The 22,656-nt window shown below is 39.5% G+C and overlaps 1 protein-coding gene across 7 annotated transcripts in view; it reads right to left on the reverse strand.

Moving 5' to 3' along the window:
• Positions 1-5,791: 5,791 nt before the first annotated feature.
• ACADSB (acyl-CoA dehydrogenase short/branched chain) overlaps positions 5,792-22,656 on the reverse strand; it is a 28,132-nt gene continuing 11,267 nt past the window's right edge. For 5 of the 7 annotated variants that reach the window (XM_030030200.2, XM_030030202.2, XM_030030201.2 and 2 more), the window contains 4 exons: positions 20,655-20,744; positions 18,962-19,099; positions 18,166-18,265; positions 11,700-17,484 (listed from right to left, as the gene is read on the reverse strand). In XM_030030200.2, coding sequence (XP_029886060.1) covers positions 17,414-17,484; positions 18,166-18,265; positions 18,962-19,099; positions 20,655-20,744 — 399 coding nt within the window. In that variant the 3' untranslated portion in view covers positions 11,700-17,413. Of the gene's footprint in view, positions 6,408-9,972; positions 10,052-11,699; positions 17,485-18,165; positions 18,266-18,961; positions 19,100-20,654; positions 20,745-22,656 lie in introns of those variants that run through there. The other 2 variants (XR_005933542.1, XR_005933543.1) reach the window with 2 other exon arrangements.

Here is a 22,656-nt window from a genome sequence, read left to right on the forward strand (position 1 = left end):
CTCCTTTAAAGGAAACATCGGTGAATTTCTTCTTTCACCCCAAACCGCTCAATTACTGGAGCGACTGACGTCCCTGCATCGGACGGCAGCAAATAGTTACCGAATGCAATTAGCAGTCATCCTCAGACAGATCCAGGGAGAGGAAGGCAGCGAGGAGGGTGCAGGAGCTGATTGCAGAGGATCAGAATTATTCAGAAAATAAGATGGAAGTGCTACTGGGACATGGGGTCCCAGTCCCGTTTTCAGAGGAAGACCCAGCTCACACCACTGCCAGCCTCATACCTGAAATGTCACAGCCACAGCTTCTGCCTTGAATCCCATCTGGGTACGAGACCTTGAGACTAAGTGACAAAGCAGGAAGGCAAAAACTGAAGAAAGGGCATTTTCCAGGGCATTGCACAGCCAAGATGACACTCCTGGCATACAAAACCTTGACTGTTATGCTCACTAGCAAACAGAGACCAAAACCACTGAAGGCCTGATACTGTGCCCTTCCCACTCCTCAGTCCTACTTACCCGTTTCTGTCCCAGGTTCACCAAGCCAGTGGCAGCACCCAGCAAATCTTCTGAAAGTCCTCAGGTGCAGTCACAGTTTTGGAGAAGTCTTCCTTAGGTATTCCAGGAATCTTAAAGGGAACCGAAGACTTTTGAGGCAAGAGAGAGCCTCAAAAGCATCCTTGTTGTTCCCCCCCATTGTAATTCCTATAGCCTCGACTCCAGCTTCGCTTACCATAATCCCATCATCAAACCAATGCAACCTCCTGTTTCAAAAATGTTTGAAAACCCCAGGGATGGTTATATTGCATCTTGACTTGTTCTCTGCTGCCGGGAAGGGAGCTCACCCTCCTCTAGCTGGCAGCAAATTTGGAGGCTTGCTGCCTGCAGAGACCCTCCAGCTCCTGGGTTTGGTGGCCGGGACCATGGGCTGCCTTCTGCTCCCTCTAAGCAGAAGGAGCCGTGCCGGTGGCCCGGTGAGCCCATGGGGAACAGAGCCACCGCGCCGGGATCCCGTGTCACGGGTTATGGCCAGCTCAGTCCAGGGCTGGATGGGGATGGCTGACGGAAGGATCTCTGCCTTCTCTCCAATCCGCCATTCCGATCGACTCAACAACTGGCCGAAAGCCATTATTCCCCTACCTGTTGCTTATTTTTAAGTAATACAGCTGCTCTGCACAATCCTAACCACCTTTTTGATTGTTCATTAGGGACCTGCAATACTCTTGGTTTATTCCATTTAAACCTGGATTTAACTAACAGTAGTTATGTGCCCCATCACCTCTTCATTATTAGACTGAATTGCTTCCTAAGGACCAAATCATGCAGAGTCTCGCAGTTTCTGCGAGGCGCCGGGCACCCTCCCTCCTCATCCATTTCACTTAGGCAGCCGCTTTCAATGGAAATTGATGGCACGCTCGGGCTGGACGAGTCCTGAGCCGTCGTTCAGATTCTGCATTCAAAATCTTCATTTGCAGCAAACAATGATGCACGTGACTCTGCTTAATGCAAATTAATGTCCGCATGACCATCAAGGAACGAAGGCATAATAAAGGATCAATAACCGCAATGATCTAAGTAATGGTTTTGAAATATTTAACCAGAGGCAACAATTAAGATTCTTTTGATGTTGCAAACTTAAAGCCTGTGGTCTTGAATCCGAGTCAAGTGTTTACCCTTGATGATTGTACAAGTTTCCCTAAATGATGCTTCCCCCTGCTCAAGCTCAGGTACCTACAGAGCCAGCACAGAGACAAAAAAAATCACACTTTGAAAACCACGTGAAATTACAATGAACTTTTCTCCTTCGCTAGCTTCCTGTCACTTTTAAACAACGCTAAACTAAAGATAAAACTTATAATTTAACTCGCATGATAGCAAGCCATTAAATGATTCCCAAGGAAATTTTCGATCAAGTGGACTTGCTTTTTATAAAGCATAAAGACCTGCCAGCGTTCCTCAGCTGATGGGGGCTGAAATGTTATCAGGCTTTTTGGCTTTGTTTTTCTGCATGATGTTCAGATTTTGGAAGTGAAGAAGAATATTTGCTTGCTGGTAGCCTGAATTCCACTGAGATACAAATCTCTGTCTCTTTGAGAATGATAAAAGAAGTCAGGCAGGGGATTGTATACCATCTTGCATTAAGAAAAACTCGGAGGTTTAAGGCCATCTGTATTTAAATCCAAGGACAGATGAGACATTTAAATTTTAGTAGCACTCAGTTATATACCTGACATAGAGAAATGGCTGCAATCCTTTTTATCAGGCTGGAGAATAGGCATTAAATGACAAAATATTAGTCAGGCCATAGATCCACGAAACCTATAAGTTCTGCAGCAGCTTCATTAAATCTGTTTTTTATCAGAGGGGAGAGAAGGGTCTGGTATAACATTGCCAGCGTTTGAGGCATTGGGCTTTTAGAGGATGGCTGCCAGATACTTCATCCATCTGTCTATTTTCATATTTATTGTTTTACCAATCACTTTATTCATCCATCTGTTCATCTGTGTAAACCCATTTTTTTAAATTTTAATTTTTATTTATAGACTGACCTTAATAAACTCTCCTCAAGTACTGCGTGTTTATCACTGTCATGGATGAAAACGTTATTAATGACAGGAGGGCTGAGCAGGGAAGACGACTGCCCTTTAAATTCCTTTTCAGCTGACTGGACCGCAGCAACTCAGCTGGGTGGAGGTGGCTGGATCGATAAGGTCGGAGTTCAGTCACTGGTCCCATCTCCTCTATCATCCCCATCACTGCCAGCTAACGATGCCTGCAGGTGGAGCGGGGGCACTTGGCTACGTTTATGAATTGCCTCGCTCCGTAGCGAAGGCTTTTCCGCCCCGTAGGAAAAGCTGCGGGTAGCTCGGGATATTTATTTGGAAACGTATACAAGGGAAGACACGGATGTCAATACAAGAAAAGCAGCACGGTGTGTTTAGAGTAAGTATCGCTGGCTCCTAGTGCAGTGCTGGCACCGTGGGTTTCAGCTCTTCCAGCGAAGTTCTGATTAAACATAAATAAAGGATGCGCCGGTCATTAAATGCTTTCCACATCACACGAAGGAATGAGAGGTGACTTAGTTTGCAGCACATAGTCGCTAGCGCTTTCAGTCCAACTACTTAAATTGCCTTAATTGCCAGGGATCCAGGGCTGATAACCACAACATGGCAAATGCCTCTGTATTTGCCTGCAACAGCTAGGGCTGCGATACCTACACCTGGTTTGGGCAGCAGTAGATTTATTTCTTTTTGCAGGTGCGTAACTCATAACGCAGTTCAGAAAATGCCATTTATTACTACTAATCATGTCCTTATTTAATTGCCAACAGCGACGTGGATGATTGTTACATTGAAAATAGAAGGTGGTAAAAGTATCTTGAAGTACCTCAAAATTATACACCTATGGATTAAGGGTGTTTCAAATTTACGATAGGCAATAGTCACGAGGTGGCTATAAATGCTTTACGGGTTCACTTAGTTGACATAAGGTCTAACCTTGCCGCAAAAATACATTTTTATTCTGCTGACTTAAAGCAGGTTTGACAAATACTCTCCAGGATAACTCAACCCTCACGTTTTATCTTTGGTTGGCCTGGGTGCCATTCGCGACAGAGTTTTGCCGTGAAAGATGTAGCTGTGAGGCTGGGGACGTTCCCCTCATGGCTTCATCTCGCCTCCCAGCTCATTAGAAGCCTTGGATTCCTGCCTGGGATTTTATTTTGACATCAGAGGTGTAAATCAAGTCATAAACATATTTAAACTAATGTTGTTGAAAATCCGTAATTCTGACAGCGAAATGAGCAACAAAAAGTGCATATAATATTTGGTGACATGTAATTTTAACTTCATCCAGTCTCTTTGCTTTTGAGACATTGTTACCTGCAGGATAAGGCAATAAAATAAGGATGTACAAGAATGTGTCAAATGTAGGGCTTCCCTAAATTACACTCTGAGGCACAGATTAATACATTTAATACATTCCAGTCATGAGTGAAGTACTTATAGCAGAACAACTGCTCCTTCAGTGATATCATTCACTGGAATGAACTACAGCTAACAGTGACAAGCTGGAAAAATGCCCCCACTTTTCAAACTGTACAAATGGCATTTGGACACAGTAACTCAAAACTGGACACTTCATTTCAAGTTTAAAGCTAGTGGTCCAGTCAAAAGCTATTACTCCATCTTCTTTATTTGTAGTCCATGCTTTTGTGCTCTTTAAGAATCAAATAAATACTGGTGTAATGGTTAGCAACTGCCAGTTCAACGAAAAATACTGCTAAATTCACCAATAAGTCTTTTTTCTACACACACAAATTTATGACATAAGAACTGAACCCATTCCTGTTACAATGTCTGGATAGTTTTTTAATGTAGAGGGAGACTCACTTTAGTGATAAGAGTTTAAACCTCAACTACTTTTTCCTTCTTTCTGGATCATACATCTAGATAGAGAAGAGCGTGAAATAAATGACCGGTGCGTGTAAACCAAGGTGCACTGAGCTGGCCCGTTCTCAGCTCCATCAATCCGGCAGAGGCAAGTGATCTCCGTAGCTCTGCAGCCTCTTGCACCGACTACTCCTTCCCTTTTGTGTTTGCTCCGAGTGAAAAGAGATTATTTAAACGCAGATGTAAGACCTGCCTCCTCCTCTGCATTATTTTAAGAACTCGATGGAGAAGGGAAGGAGACTGAGCTGGGTACAAGCTCACTAGATCCTTCCTCCTCGTCACTTCTGTACAATCCTCCTTGATCCATTGTTTGCAAGTCCCTCTCCCTCGAAGGGACTTCCCCAGCCTCCCACCCTGCCCCACCACTGGCTGTATAATAGCTAGATCGCAGTCTGTGGTCTCCACAGATGTCCTGCTACCGCGCGCGCCCACGCGAAGGAAGGGAGCAGCGCTACCCTTGCACCGAGGAGGACTTTGTACAGAAACGAAGGGTTGCTCAGGGAACGGGGCTGGTTTCTTCCCATTCGTTGTAGCACCACGAGCAGGCTTCGGGGCTTGAGCTTTCAGTTCCTGCCTATACAAAATAACCGATGCCGACAGGTACAAGGCTTGAGCTCCTCCGCAGCAATCGGCACGTGCATCATACCCTGGGAGAAATCTCTCCTGCATCCATCCCCACACGACTACCCCATTAGGGGCTATGAGGGTGTTTGTGAATTAATGCTTATTCCAGGCAACGTCTATGCTAAAAAAACGCATTATTAGGTGCCACATCACACCTGGAAGAACGCTTACGGATCTGGGGGTTATGCTAGTAATTCTGCTAAACCTCTGAAATTGGCTGATGCGAGACCTAAGCAGGGATGGTGTGATGAAGGGATAAATATTCATGCTGCCCAAGTGCCACGTCTTCTCTCCAGCCAGCCTTTTTACAGTGTGCTGCATTAAGTACTACAGTAAAACAAGAACCTAATACCCACTGCAGGGAACAACGGATTAGTTTCTAAAAGGAGAAAAACTCACAGCCTAACACTTCTTCAGAAAAGTACACAAATGTGTTTCCCAAAACTCATGAAGTTACTTTCAACTTGTTTTGGGGAAGACAAGGAACTAAACCACAAGTAATTCTGGATTTTCTAAATATACTGGGTTTGTTCTCCAGCTTCCCCAGGTAGTGATTATAATCCTGTTCCTTTTTGTCACTGGTATTTGCAGCTAGAAGCCTTAAAAATAGGGGGCTATTCTCAGGTTTCTTTTCCACCAGTGCAGGCTCTGCAGTGGTCCCATCATTGGAAGACCCATGGTATCTGAAACACTCAAGAAGAAGTGTCTGGAAACAGAACTGGTTTTAATTTCCACAGAAAGGACTTACATTTTCTTTTATTCAGTTTCTTAAAGATACTGATGCCGAGATGAACAAGGATTTTATGATGTTCTAAGTAATTTAATTTGGTGTCATAATTACATCTTGATTAATTCTATCCACATAGAAAATTATGAGGGTTTTTTTTTTCTTCTTCTTCTTATCTGCAGGGTACATTTTAAAGATTCTGTATTAACTGCAAGTAATGCGAGTTGGGAAGAACTGTGACAGTCTGCAAACAAAGCACCTGTAGTATCTGAGAAGGGATGACCGGTATAACAGGGGCAGGATTGTCCCCTTGATCTCTGCATTGGCATTATGAGAATACAAAGGCCCTGGAAGCTATTTTGCAGAAAAAAATAGGCTGCCAATACACATACCTCTGCCACCTCACTTCTTCCACTGCTGGCACCGAGCACAAGTCATCTGTTGCCATCTTTCCTTCTCGGAGAGAAGCTCCTTACGATTTGCTGCATGTTGAATGAGACATCAGAGCTCAGCAGCCCCAGCCCTGCAGCATCCAGTGGGACACACGCCTCATGCGGCATAACACTTTTGAAACGACAGGCTGGAAGACTGGCACTCTTGTAGGTTTTCTAAAATAATTTAAGATTATTTTAATCCTTTTACCTTGGCCAGCTGGCACCACTTTTTGTCATTTAGCTGGTATTCTAAATAAGTAAAATTTTAATTTCCTAAGCATACAGACTTGTAAGTTGTTCTCCTGAGTTCTGCCGTAGCCCCAAAGAGAAGCATGAGAAACCATGCAGGCTGCAGGAAATACTTGCCCATGCAAGTTTGCTGCAATGCAGCTCCTACAGCGTTGAATTCCCCAGCACTGGCAAAGTCTGCTCTTACCGAAAGCACTCACAACTTGTTCCTGGAAGTTTCCACGTGGCCTTTATCCCCTAGTGATTTGTATGAGAACAAGAGACCGCAGGACCTTGCAGCACGAGTCCCAAGGAAGAGGAAGGGCTGCAGATAGTCAGAAAAATCCTCACAATTAAAATTCATTTGAAATATAGAATTGTTATCTCTTTTCCTTTCCCTCCCTGCCATTCTCTCATGCGAAATAGCTTCACAGCGAGAAACCTATTATTGGCCATTGCACATCATTAATTTTAGAATCATTTCTCTTCTGCTGCATCTTACGGTCCTGCGTTACTCTGCCTAATATTGTCATCCCGGCATAGGAAGCATCGCCTGTTTCAAGCATAACGCTACAGACCGGAGTTACTCAGTCTAAGAGAGACCTAAACTAGACATCACAGAGCAGTGCAGGGGTACAGCTGACAGAGACCTGCAGTCATGAAAATACGTCGTGGATGAAGAGACGTTGCCTTACATAAAGGGACTGGGAGTGCAGGCAACAGCTCTGAGGCTTGGAGATTTCTCAGCAGTGTCTCGCTTAGAAATCCAAACTTCAAGATTTAAAACCCAACCCGATTAAGATATAGTTCACTGTATTTTAGACCGTATGGAGGATTCAACAGCTCATATCTTTGATAGGCTTGTGACAGAGAACACACTTAGTTTTACCTGTTTCAGCACCAGTGAGTCCATGAATAGACTTCCCCGTTTACTGACTGCGCTGGAGGCTTTGGCCACTGGAAGAGTTGGCGCACGCCAGCGCCCACAGCCCAGCCAGGCAGAGCTTACGGTGGCAGAGAGGACGCCAGCCAAACCTGAAGCCCAGACTAGCTGAACCGAGCCCTGCAGTGTGTATTACACCTGCAGGGGCTTTGGATTCAGCCTGGCAGAGAGCAGTGCCGGGCAGACAGCACCACTCACTACAGCCTCTGGACCAATTCTCACGCGACTCGTCTGACTTTCCTCGCAGGAACAAAGCGTTTTCGCTAGAGCAAGCGAGAGGATGCAGGGCTAGGCATGCTTTTTTACCAGTACACTGCTGCTGCTCACCAATTTTTCTTAAAAATAATCTAGACGCAGGTTTCCATTAGTCCACATCCAATCCTAACCCAGCTTGTAAACACTTTGCAGCGGAACTCTTTTTTTTTTTTTTTTTTTTTTTGCTTTTACCCAGATAACCGGGTTTTGTATGCATCTTGTACAATGGGCCACAGCTAGGGATCCTAAATCAATACAAATAAGAATGAAAAATAACACAATGTTCTAAATTGCTATGACTAATTCACTGTATTATTAATACAAAAAAACAATTCAATCCATATTGCAGGATTTAATCAGTGGCCAAGTACTAATTAAAAATTTTACTAGTGTCTGTCTGCTTTTCCATGGAATAATAGCAAAATGTATTTCCAGTTCTGATTTTGACTCACTATATCTGTTGAGAAAATAATTTGTTTTAAGAATTAAGTGAAATCCTTTTCAGAAGAACTCTCCTCAAGCTGCACACATGGGAAGCAGCCCTCAAATATGTCATTCTTGGAAAACCCAACACGACGTTAGCAGACCTGATACTCCTGCTGCAGTGTTTGTGCAGAATACGGAGCACAGAGTAAACTGACAAAATAATTGGATTATACATGCACAATTCAGACTTTCAGTTACTGCGTGCTTTCTTGCTCCTGGTTTCCACAGAAAAGTCAGTTTTTTGTTCCTTAAGTCCTTGTACTGCTTATTTACATATGAAAAGGTAAGTTTATAAAAGAGCTTTCCTATTTTACTACATCTAATAGTTAATAATTTAAATCTGTAGCCATTATCATCATATAGATTGACACAAATGGCATATGGATCATTCTGGGGATGAGGGTTAGTTTCTTTTAAGAGAGAATTGTTTTAGTTTTTGCAGGAAATTAATCAGGGGAATGGGCTTTGTGGAGCATGGAGCAAATCTAATCTGTTCTTTGTTCAAATTTGCCTTGCTCCAATTCCTAGCAATTGTAGACAACATGCTCTTTTGTTCGGGAGCCACTTGTTACATGCATAATTAGAGACTGCAGTAGCTGTGTTTAAAGAAAAACTGTTTTCCAATGTAATGTGTGATCTTGATAATAGTATTTTCATCAAAGGTAGCAATTACATTCATTAAGCTGGGACTGGCAAGGCAGCAAGGAAATTAAGTGCAAGGTGAATAAAAAGCTCCCCATTTCTTTTTAAAATCTCTGCCTCTTTATAAGTTGAAATGCACCATGTTGAGCTGCAAACTGGAAAATACATACTGAATATAAAAAAAAGAAAGAAAGAAAAAAATAAAGTCCTCCTTAACCTTTCTGAATAATGATCTAGAAGATATCCTAGGGACACCTACTATAGATGCACTTTTCAAATTAAAGGGCTTTATTCTACATTAATTTCTTATGCAAGTTTTAAACGAGCTCAACATATGATTCAGGTCTTTAAAGGCTCCAGGGCTCTCTAGGATTAATTCACTGTTCTTTTCACACATAAATTAATTGTTTTGTGTTCTCAGAAACAGCAAACAGCACATAAATCAACCGGTTTAGAAAAGACACAAGGCTGGTACCTTTTGCAAATCACTGAAGTTTGCTATTTACACTTCATTATTATCATATGTAACTTTTAAAGGAAAAACTGGAAAAGTAGGACATATGTTGTTAATTCTAAGCGGATTTCTTGAGTGCATAACTCATTTTAGCAATTTGATTCCTTGAAAGACAAAAGTTGTGGAGCACTGAAAAGCCATTCTTCCAGCACTCATATTTTTCCCAGTTAATAATTAAATTACACTTCACTAATGTATTTGCAAACATTCCCACATAAAAATAGCTAGTTGTGGAGTTTCCACCACCACCCTTTTTGCCTTAAGTGTTGTAAGAGTGAGATTTGCAGATGGAAAAATGTGAAAATCTAAAGATGAGGGCCCTGTAGCCCCAGGAGTGCTGCGCCCAGCCCACGGGCTCCCCCAGGCACTCCTGCTGAGCGCACACACAGGAATCTCATTTTTAAACTCCAAAATGTAATCCCACTTTTTTTTCTTTTCCAGGCACTGTATTGCAGGCTGAGAAGCAGGGGGAAGCGGGTCCATCCCCTCATACCTTTGCCCTGTGCGGACAGCCAGGGCAGCACACCACCGCAGAGACGTTGCTACTTCAGATGAGGGCTGAGCCCTAATTTTGCATGCAGGCAAAATGCCCCTCTTCAGGGATCCTGGCAAGCGTCAACCAAAGCAGACGACACCCGCAAGTGGGGCAAGTTTAATTTAGAAGCACTTACAGCAGGACAGGTACAGGGAAGCAGGCAGTGCCAGGTACCGTGCTCCCTCCTGAAAGGGGATGTCCCAGTGCATTCTCATCTCGAGGCAAGAGAGAAAACTGAAGCCAGAAGCTGGCTATCCGTAACTCCAAAAATAATTGTTTCTCCCTCTGCCCTTCCCAGAAATAGAACATGAAACCACAGCATCTTGGCCAAATTGGAATTTGCATAGTTCTGCAAAGCATTTCCTTCAGTTAGGAATGATTTAATTATTCTTCACTTCCTCTTCTAGAAATCATTCCTGGATAATGAGGTTAGCATAGAGCAGATATGTTTCAGTCAAGAAATAGATGTACTTCAGTGCCAGAAGGCTTTTACATCTAAAAAAAAAAAAAGATTTTTGGACACTTCTAAATAGAAGCAGCCGTACAAAGAAGGTTGGCTATTAAATTATACTGGTCTGAGACACCAGATCATCGGGTGCTTTAACCCAGTGCTGTGTCAGCCCCTTGAAGAATTAGAGGACAACCACAACTGTCTTGCAGCCCAGATTCTTACACAAGGGTAACAAGGCACATTTTAAATAATTATAAAATAATGACAAGCTATATTACCTCCAGAGAATTGTTTATCTCTGCAAATTGAATTACTGAAGTCAAACTACAGTAGAGCTAAAATACTTCTAGCATAAAACGGAAGACCTAATGCTGCACCTTACTTTGGACCCACCTTGGAAACTGTGAATCCTGCATGGCAGGCAAATATATTTAATGACAAACAGCTTGCTGAATCTAGCTTTTATTATTCAAGCAACAATCAAAATAACCAGCCATATCAATCAAATGTAGACATTGCTCCAATTAAACTGAGAAAATTATTTTCTTTTTAAAGCTTGATTGGACAGACATTGAGAAGACTTAAGTAATTTGGAATTTAAGAAGGGAGCATAACAGTTTGTCTTTGGTAAAAATCATACAATGGAACATAAGGAATTTTTCTCTGAACATGGGGAAAACAAGACTATGAACGTAAATACAGCCTTCATATCATATAACCATCTTCTAGTACGTAATAGGGAGTCACAAAACATTTTCAAAGTTCAGAAAGTACCTAAGCTGAAAAAAGTGATTCGCCTCAATTCTTATGGGAACAATTGCAGCAAATGCTGCATTTGGCATGTAAACATCCTCCATCTCGGGTACGGAATGTCTAGCGTTTTCTTTCCTAAAACAAACAGCATCAGCTTTTGCACTAAAACACATTCGCTCCATACCAACTATATTTTCAACAGCTCCATTAACAAAACAAGTTCTATGGAGCTTTTCAGTATTTAACTACATTCCCAGAATCTTAACTTTAATTTCTGAATTATTCCTCGATTATTTTTAGGTCAGTTTAGCAGAGTTGACACAAAGCTGTTCTCTATGAGATAAAACGCAAAAAAAAAGTAAAACATTGTGCCTACAACTTAGTATCATTTCAAAGTTGGCTTTTTCGCTTCAGCTGGTCCGTTAGCCGGTGTTGGGTGCATGATACAGTGATTCCATAAAGTTATATCAGCTAATACTTTTTAGCATAAATAACGTTTGCAGCTTCTGGGACTCTTCACCTTTCATACTCTGTATTTTTATGTCCCTACAGAAAAACAAAAAATCTCCAGAGAAGCTAGTGTCTTTCTAAAATGTAATTATCATGTCTTTGGGTACCATCTGAACAAAGGCAGAAAAACTCAGTGACACAGTATCAAATTAAAATTGGATGACTGCTCTGGTTATATTGAAAAATTTGCATTTAATTTGCATCTTTAGGATGCATATCAGTGAATAGAAAAATCTTGCAGCATGTCCTACAAAACAATTCAGGCCAAAAATATCCAAGAGACTTGCAGCAAACTTAATGTGATGAAAAGGATGATCAGAAAATTATTCTGTTCCTCTGACAGGTGGGTCATCCTTTAAAAGTCTTGGCTGAATGTTCCTAAGAGAAGGCAGGAAACAACCCCTCAACCAGGAGAACATCAGCTCTAGATGTGTGTATCAGAGCTTCTTGTGTCCTATGCAGTAGAGACCCAACCAGAGTTCTTCTGCAGGCTCCAAAACGGAAACTTTCCTAAAACCAAATCAATCAAACTTATGGGATCCAGAGAGGCAGGGGATACAAACTCAACATGAACCCATCATACTGCAGCTCTGCTCTTCCCTTCGTTCTCTCTACACTAGGAAAGAAAGTCATCTCATAGCTGGAAAACATTAAGACATTTCTTATCTGCCAGCTTGCATTTGGCTCTAAACCAAACAAGCAGTAATGCTCTGTTTCAGCTCTTCCCACCGATTAGCACTTTCCCACCTTGACCCTCCAGCCATTGTTACAGATGAACTAAAGCTCATTTTAAGTCCTGCTAATGTCTGCAAGTTGACTTCTCTATTGAGCATACCCAAAGCACTCCAGCCCTGCTTTATCTGGCGATTTACAGCAGATGTTTTTAAAACTGTCACTAATTGTGACAATGGTTTGTGTAACACTTCAAACAGATTGTAAGACCTCCAGGTCTGGCTAGTTAGAGAGCAGAATTTAATTTCAGTTCATATATGCTAATTTCCTGGTTAGGTGACCCCCAAGTACACAAACTAGCAATGTGGAAGCTGGGGATTTATTGCTCTATTTTAGGTTTTCCTCTTGCCATTTGATTTCTTTTTTAATGTAAGAGAGTGGTTACAGCTTGTAATAGCTTTCCTTTCTTCAGAGATCCCTGCAAAATGTTTGATGAACAAGTTTTTCTGTGTGTTCAGAAGTCCTCATTGTGTATATTAAATAAATCCAGTTCTGAAAGTGCTGGCTACTTGGCTATTGAGACACAGTTTTCTGTCAGGTGGGGAGTGCTTTTTCTATAGGATCTTTTGTGAAGTCACCTTGAGATTTTTTAATATGTATAGACCTCCAGTATTAGTAGCTCTACAGCTACTAAGACACACACGGAGGAAGAACAGTTTCAGAAAGATGTAAATCCAAATGATCTTGAAAGACAGAAGAATATATAAAAATGGTATTACTGCCTATTGAGACTGTACATATTTTGATTTATATTTAAAAACATTTTATCAAAAAAAAAGTTACATTGTACATTGCATGTTCTTTTGAACATTAATATACCAACAGGAATCAACATTTGAATGCTCTGATCTATGAAACAAGCTATTAGGAAACACACTGGTTAGTTCTAGTTACCTCAAGTATTAGACAGTTATTGCACACGAACAGAATATTTTTAGAGGATCATAAATGCCAAGATTTCAAAGCAGCTTAATAATGTCTCTAGTATCAGATAATGAGAAATTCCCTCAATGCCGCTAAGCTAGACTTTGTTAATTATAGCAACTGATCTTACAACTGGCATATTTAACTGAAATAATGATTGTAAATCCTATTCGTTAGCCTGGAACTCTGGATTCACTATGCATTGCTGTTTGACTGTCTCTGGTGTGGACTTGGAAAGAACTCTTGCATCCTCTCACCTGTGTGTACAATCAACCACAGTACGTAACTCTAGACAGTCAAATCCAGAAGAGTAAGACTTCTAGCCATGTCCCCTCACGTGGACCTAGACCAAGGAGTCACACTTCAGAGAAGACAACTCCTTGCAAAATGCTCTGCAACGACTGTATTTCAATACAACATAAAATAACAAATTGTGTGAAAATTCTTTGGGAGTTGTACAATACATATTCATCTGCCCGTCAGCTCTCACTTGATTTGTGCCTCTGCCAACAGTTTGCACAGTGATAATGTAACAGGTAAATATTTATGAAGTATTTGTGGTAGCTGTTAACCACTTTCACGTAATTCTCGTAGGAGAAGATCTATCATATTGGTACACTAATACATTTGGGGATTGAGGAAAAACATTTCTTCAGCTTTCATGTATCCAATAAGCAAGCTCAGGAAAGTCAAACAGCTGCTTTCGAAGCAGACTGTGTTTCAAATCAAGCTTAGCTTGGTACGAAGAACTTGAAATGAAAGAACTCTCTCACCAAAAGGTTTCCAAATGGAAACGCTTTAACGTGTTAATTAGAAAATTCTTTACATAGCAAAAGGCTCCCAATGAACAATTACTTCATATTTCACGTAAGCCTTTTCTAACACAATCTTTATACGGGGAAAAGAATATATGGAAGAAAGAACAACAGCACAGAAAACATCATATAAAATGTTGTATTTGAGTATTTCCCAAGTAGCAATTAAACCTTTCTGTTTCTGGAAAAGGCAGAGGAAATCTGCCTCAGACCTTCATCACAAACCAGAATAAAACTAAAGAAACCTGAAAGATGATACAGTTATGCTCTCCCAGTGCAAAAATTGCAAGACCTGGGAAAAATTTAAAATGACAGATTATTAGAGAACCATAACCTGATACACAAGATTAGCAATGCATCAAGTCAAATATCGAATTCAGGCACTTTTTAATACATTCTCAATACAGGTCTTTTCTTCTAACTGGGGAAGCCCAGATGCAACATTTAATACTGAAGATGCTGTTCCAGGGCAATAGACTAAATTGACTGGGCTGACTATGGGCATATAAAGGGAAAACTCAGTAATATAAATACATATTGAGTATAAAGCAGCTTTGAGTACTGTCATTAGCACAGAAAGCCTCACAGCATTCACAACGCCAGCTCTGCAGCCCTACACCTACTGGTGCGGCCAGCCACCATCAACAGTCCTGTGCCCACAGTGCCAAATGTAGAAATGCAATTTATGACAATCCATAAATGCTTGTCCCAAACAGAACAGGGGGTGGGGAGCGCAAGCAGCTCTTAACAGCTCCTGGACAACAGCACAGCACATCTTATTGCTAAACCAGCATCTGCGTTTAGTGCAGCAATGGAATCAGACTTAAGGGGATAAAACAAGTTAACCCTTCCCAGAATCAGCGACCAGAATAGCTAATGCTCTCCACAGTGGTACGTGCCCTTTTAAAACAACAATGAAAGAAACTCAGTGGTTGTAATTAATTTGTGCACATATTCCTCCACAGAATTTTGTAGACAAAAATCAAATAAAATACATACATTTCTTTCAAAAGTCATTGTGTATAGAATACAGCATACCGAACTGAGAGATGTGAAATATTTACAGCTGTAACATTAGTTAAAGGCTTGACCTTGCTTTTCTGAGAAGAACTGTTGAGTAGCTGATGAGGCTTTTCAGGTTGTTTACTGGACTAAGGCATCCGAGTTCAGACTGTAGGAAATCACATTATTTTGATTTTTTCCTGATTACTTTTACAAATGGATACCTGACACAGTTCTACACAAAGAGACAGTCCTTTTACATAATCCTGGATATCCAGCCCTTAACAGTCCTTCAAAGAGCTCTGCACTTTCCTCCACAAAGCGTTTGCTTTTAGCGTTATATTAAGTCAGTTAAGTATTGCCACTCACTTCCTAGCCTCACGAAAACTACAGAAACCAAGCTAAGATAGTATCTCAAACTAGGAGACCTATTAAAAAGTATGAATCAAAACCTGATCTCTGCTGACACTCGTGTTAGCAAAGCAGGCTGAACTACAGCAGCTAGGGACTGCCTCACATTAGCACAACTCATCACACGTTGATTAACATTAACGCAAGCATTTTGTAGTATGGTTATAATCATTTTAGACTCACAGATAGACTATGTTGAGCAGAACAACTGTAGTTAACTGTTGTGGTGTCTGTAGTCTTAATTCTAGTCTAACAATCTCCCCAGCCATTTCAATTCAGCTGAAAGAAAGCCTGCAAACAACCCAAAATGCATTAATAATAATAATAATAGTAATAATAATGCTAGAAGAAAACTTCAGAAATCATCCAGTCCACCCTCCTACTCTTGTATTTTTGAAAATCTCAAAGCTGCTGATCAAAATGATACGGGAGGGGCTTTTTTTATTGGCATAAGGATAATTACCACATTAATTCTTTGCCTATCAACAGACAAAGCGTGTATGTGGGGGGATTAATTCACTAAAGTAGTTACTTCCCTTTCAAGCTGACAGAAAGTCAGAAAACTTTTTAATAGTGCTTTTCCTCCTTGCTTGTTTCTGTGTATAAGGCACTGCAGTCTGCTTGTTTTACAAAATCATACTTGTTAAGTGTCATTTACCCTAGTTTTGCTGCAAAATCCTTTAGGAGTCTCAGACTGTCACAGTCTAAGCTCCACTCAAAGTGAATCATCAGTGACTAGCAAGCTTTAAAAATGAGATACTTCTAGGTCAGCCAAAACCAGAAAACCAATCCTTCCCTCCCCAAAACACTTGAAACAAATTGGCAATTACAGCAATTATAATGATTTTTCATATATTAAGCTTTCCATCTCTTGATTCTTTGTTAATTAGTTCTCCAGCACTGAAGAGGTTTCTGCCGTAAATAAAATGTCTAATTTTAAAGTAAACAAAGAGGGATAAAAAAGCAAATACTTCTTAACCACCCCCCTTCTTTCTCTTAAAAGGAAAAAAAACTTTGCTAGGGAACCACTAACTTCCATGAGGGAGTTTTCTAGGCTGCAAATTAACAGTCCCTCCCTAACTCCCAGGAAGGCTCTGAGGATTAAAGTTTATAAAATGCATTGAACATGGAAAGGCCACTGTGAGGTAGTATCACAGCATTCCTATTACCTAGCTTATATCTCTGTCTTTTTGCAGAACTACTAGAGCTTTTTTAACGCCATTTCACAAAGATTTCAACTCAACCTTTTATGAAAGGAGAACTATAAATAACCTCTTAGATTAAAACCCTTAACAGCTGAGAAGGCTGGAAAGGGAGGTAGATAATATCCACCTTTCAGTACTACAAATTGGGGCTGGAAGGGCTTAATTACCAAGATATACTTAAGAACACACTAAGGGCTGCTATAAAAATTACTCCAATTACAGCAGCTCCACAGACATCGCTCCACCTGGGAGAGAGGAAACCATCGCTTCTATCTCTTTCCACATACCTCTCCTGTACCCCATGCTAATAAAGGGCATCACGAACGAACAGCAGCTTCACGCCATGCAACAGTTCTGTTGCACGTGTAAAGTCCTTTCTCCCAGGTGGCTTAACAGAACCTTTCACACCAGACAAGCCAAGGATTTGGCTTCTTTTGTTTTCACTTTGAAATCTCAAAGTGGAGATACACTGCTTGCATAACCTAAGGCAGCAAAAAAATTTCAGCCAATGGGTTGGCTTAGAAGTCTCTCAGGCAGAAGGAGATACTTTTAACCCACGATTTGGATTTGAACATGGAATTCACGATTTCATATGAATTACACACTCACTGTCCTGAAATGGGGAATTCATGGTTTTCCTTATGATTTCATCTCTGATGATGTATTCTTATTTATGATGTCATTAATGATTTTTATAATTACAAATAAATATGCAATTCACAATGAATGTTCAGGGAAATAATTTCTGCTAACAGTCAAGAAGTGCTTATGGTTTCAGTACTCCTGCGCTAAGCTTTTTGCAATGGTGCTCAACTGGATATTTGAAGTTCCTTCATATATTGTACCTGAAATCAGAAGAAAATAAATTAGAAGACTATAAAACCACAGTGAGTATATGAAGAGAGACCAAGATATTGTTCTAACAGTCCAGTCAGAACATTTACAATTATGAAGTGATGCTTTACTGAGCAAGTTCTAGAAACAGAATTATTTACATAAATGTTCATATTTTATTATCTGCAACAATTAAAATACTCTTCTGCTGGTACAATATAATGACAAGATGCTTTCCTGAAAAGCAATTCCTAAATAACCAACAAAAGTTAAGTATTTACAAATGCTATCAGCAATAAAAGTCAAAGGGTAATATTGTTAGAAATGTCAAACTGTTAGGCCCAAGAATTATACTAGTAAACAAGGAAGTCTTGAAACTAAAACTCCACATAGATTCAGATCTTAAAGCTGAAGAAAGTATTTTCAATTTTTTTGAACTGGAATTTTCTTAACAGAATGGGACACAATGTGTGTCTCTGTATTTTATTGGTATCTAATTAAACATTTTAACTAGCCTTACATACACAGGTATTTACACCTAAAGATTTACCTTCTTATATCCAAGCCTTTGAATCAGTGTTGATTACAGTCTCACGGAAAAAAATATCTTAAAAAACTAGCAGGTCAGTCATCCCCAAACTTTAATACCACTAATGCTACAAGAAATACTTGTTAAGAAACTATTCACTCACCTATCTTGCAGTCACGATAGTACTTTTCTATTGGATAATTTTTTGTGAATCCAACGCCACCCATCCATTCAATACATTTACTAGTTGTCAGTGTTGCAACCTATGAAAATAGTTTCAGAGTTACATTTTCAGGATTAAACTTCATGCAGGTGGTAGTAAATTTTATTCTTTGTGGCTATTTAAAGTAAAAACAAAACAGTAATTAAAGCAGTTACTAGAAAAAGTGGGAAGAGGAAGGACTGATATTTTTGTATTCATCTTATTTATGCAAGTTATTTTAGAATAAAAATGACATTTTTCTAAATCAGAGGACATCAAGAATTCAATAACCATTATTGCAACAGTTCACATGCTGCGCTATGAAAAAGACTAGCAGTGGTATGCAAGACAGCAATTAAACAGAGGCAGAAGCAATCCAGTTTTGAATCATATTGAGACCCACAGTTGTGACTGGCAGAGTTGAAACGGTCACAAATGAAGTCTCACCATGCCACTTCTTTAGCCACAAAAAGAGAATTCTGAGAAAATGCAATCTCTCTAGATGAGCGAAAATACTAATTCACTTTCTCTTTTAATGTTGTTGCTTGGTTTTCAAAATTTTATTTAGGTGAGTGAGCAGTTCATTCTTTAGTGGCCTACTTGACACTCCGTACACGGACTGAGAATGAGGAACAAGGTAAAAGTACACCCACAGATCTCACAGCAAAACATGAATTAAAAGTTATACATTCAGTAACAGAAGAAACTTTTAAACAGCAGTGAAATAAATCCACTGAATAAAGAGACTGTAAGTTACCTCAGCAGTGTAGTATTTGGCCATGCTGGCCTCCTTTATGAATGGCCTTCCTGTTTCTGCAAGACGGGCTGCGTTGTAGGTCAGCAACCTCGCTGCCTCCAACTGTGTGGCCACCTGAGCTATCTGATGTTGCATCCCCTGTAATAAGCACGCTGCAAGTCAGACAGAACCGGTACCTAGTACTCAACTGGAATTTCTAGCAAGAACCATTCTTTTCACCAAGGAACATACCTACACTCTAAAATAAAAATACAAAATCTAGATGGACTAGTAATTCTGCATGTCTCTGCATCTATGACATCGATGTTGGAAAACCTCTGGGCCACCAAAGTCCTTTTACGAACTGCACTCCCATTTTCTCCTTCCTTCTTCTTGGATTCAGGAGTACTGGGGAACTTCTTGCCTGACTGGCTGGACAGGAGGATTCAACAGGAACCTATTTGCACCCATGAATATCAAGGCAAATTTCAGCCAAATCTTAACATTCTCCTCAGCACTGCAGAGACACGCGTAGGTCAAACCTGTATTTTTATTTTGCGGCTGTCTATTGAGAACATTCATACATTAACAAGTCTAGTTCCCTGATGAGCTTAACCAAGAAAGACTTCAAAAAAGTAGCTCTTAAATAAAGTGGAGAACTAGCAAGGTGACAACCACTTCTTCCCATATTCCATAGCCATGAGACAAGAGTTAGGATCAGCATTAAAGTATAGAGGACATGACTGATGAATGAATTCAAAGGGAAGGAAAAAGGTGATGGACCTGACATCTAAATGGTAGTAGGTATTACAAAAGAATAGGTTTATTTAAGGAGACCCAAACATGACGACTGAAAACGAACATTTAGTAGCCTAACTTGGTCCTAAACCACAATGAAATCTTTCACCTTATTAGAACATTAACACTGCTCCCTAAAATTTGCAAAAATATAAATGCAGGTCAAAATAACAAAATGATTCAGCAATTATAAATTCCATTTCCCATTCAAAAGATGCAGTTCCAATAATTTCCTAAATATCTGTGGGTGCTTCCTAAAATTTGTATAAATTATGAGTAGTACTAATGTTCCTTCTCTTCAGCCGAGATGTAGGTTTCTTTTAACAAGAAAATGACTATAGTAATTACAATTATATATCTTCCTTATTAAACTATACATCATTTTTGCAACAAAGAGTCTTTTTCGTTTTAAGATACAGATATTATCACGGAAACTAAATGTCTTTGTATAACACAGGAAATCTAATAATTCAATCAGTTTTCCTCATCTTTTTATAATTTCTAGTGTCTCCAGAAAAAGGCCTTCCCCTACACCTCATGAAAGGGTATAAAAACTGGAACACATTCAACATACTGTGATATTAAAATCAGAAGAGAAAGCAGTTCCAGGTATCTTATTTTCAAAGGCAGTGAATATATTATCAAGTAAAAGGAGTTATGTTAATAATGTTTTGAAGTTTTAAATGATTTCTACGGTACTTGCAAAGGTACATAGCACTGAATTTATATATTTTACGTGGCAGATGAATGGTCATCCAAAATTCTTCTGGAAAATTCTCAAATATTGAGAAGTAGAGACGTGACACAAGGTGGAGCACAAATTATGCAAATCAGATTACTCATTTTACTGACTTCACCTACTGTGGTAACTACTACTCTCTTGGAGGACACTTCCCATGTGTTCATTAACAAGTACCTGGAAATCGAATACGCTTTTCCCAAACTGGACTCTCTCCTTTGTATAGGGAATTGTATGGTCGAAACACCCCTGTGCCAGTCCTAACATCTGTAAGAAATAAGACATATTGAGGCTAGTTAGGACAAAAAAAAACCCCAAATTTTGAGGAATAAGCCTATTCCATACTATTCCATTCCTGAAAGAAACTTTCTTACTAAAGGCAAAATATTTCTGAAAACACTATCACTAATTTTTGAACAGATGTTATAGGTCAAATATGGTTGCACAAATATTAAGTGTTTCTGGCAAAATTCTTAATTACACGGGAAAATTACTGTAAACTAAAGATCTATAGATCTACATTATGCCATTAAAGGAAAAATAATTTGGATTATTATTCAAAGCTATTTTCATAATCAAAATAATTTCTCATTTTATAGAAGACACTAGACTGTCAGAATTAGCAATTTATTTCAGAAGTTGGAAAATTAGTATAGTGGAAGGAGAGATAACATTTGTTCCAGCATTTTTGAGAAAAAAACCCAACTCAACAGAACAATTTTAGAAGACCCATTGTCTCTTCACATGCACTCTTCACTTGGCAGCAAAGACAGCAAAACACAACTGTTATCTTGGAGGATAACATCTGGGAAAACTACATACAAACATTTACAAAGAAGTAACTCACATCTACACTAGTGTCTGATTTGTTAGCCTAAGGAAACATTATGAAATCTGGAAAGCAAACTAGTTTTACTTTTTTTTTTAACTACCAATTTTAAGAAGCATATTCCATTCCAAACAAGACAGTAAAGAAAGGACCCTGCCTTTCATATATCTTGGAATATATAGCTATTAGTAAATAAGATCAGTTGGTTTCATTACATAACTACCATTCACCTGAACGCATTCTTTCTACCTAGTTTCTTTCCTAGGAAAAACAAAGATAGGAAATCAGATTAGGGGAAGCATCAGAGAAGTTAAAAAAAAAAGGGGGGGGGGGAGGAATGAATGGCATGAAGAACTATCAAAAAGCAAGGTAACAGTATATGGTAAAATTGGAATCTCATAAAACTTTTCTAAGTCAAGATGGGATACTACAACGTGGCAGTCAGCTGTCATATCAAGCAGTTTAAAATATGTTTAATGATGTACAATAGTGTATGGGTATTTTTGATAGACCCACATATTAAGCTGAAAGCCAAGGGCCCCAAGAAGGTAAAAACATGACTCTGACTGGGTTCAGACATCTACTCCTTAATCATTTAAGGCTCTAGAAAAAAAGACACAATACACAGGAAAATGAGTATGTGGGAAAAGAACATAATACAGTCTGCTGCTAATCAGCTGTATTACCAGATTTGTTGCCTTCTCATATAAACTCATACAGACAAACCAAGTATATCAACTTCAGCACCTGTAGCAATATATGCAGCTACCTTGCACTAAAACTACCTGACACTGTTTTCACAGCCACAATTACATTTTATAAGATGTTCATTATCTTTTAAAACTATTACTACTGCAAAACTAAATCCAATCCTACAGGGCTTTAGAACTGCTGTTCTTGTCCACTCAAGTCCTTTTCTCTTCATTTGAAGGTGCCACGAAAGTAGTAACTAAGATATAACAACTACCTGACCTTACCTTTTAATTAGGTTATAACTGTAACTTGGAGTAATTAAAAGTAAAATCCAGACCATGTATTTTACTGCCAGAGCCTCTATATTATTTATATCTATGGGAACAATGGGGCCCACAGCCCTAGTTTTTAAATGCCATATCAGATGAAGCTTAATCACAGATAATCTGTAGGAATGATGTAAAAGCCAACCCATTTAGCAGCATAGTATACTGCCATGTGGAAAGTCTAAACTTCATGAGGATGATTACTTCTGGTCTGTCTGCAAACTTGGGCAAAAGATAAGGGAGATTGGTACTATAAACATATTACACCCTATACAGCACAATTACATCCACAACAAAGTAGAAACAAAAAAAAGATTACTTTCAAAAGTAA

Source organism: Aquila chrysaetos, chromosome 11 (genome assembly GCF_900496995.4).
Source record: "Aquila chrysaetos chrysaetos chromosome 11, bAquChr1.4, whole genome shotgun sequence".
NCBI lineage: Eukaryota > Metazoa > Chordata > Aves > Accipitriformes > Accipitridae > Aquila > Aquila chrysaetos.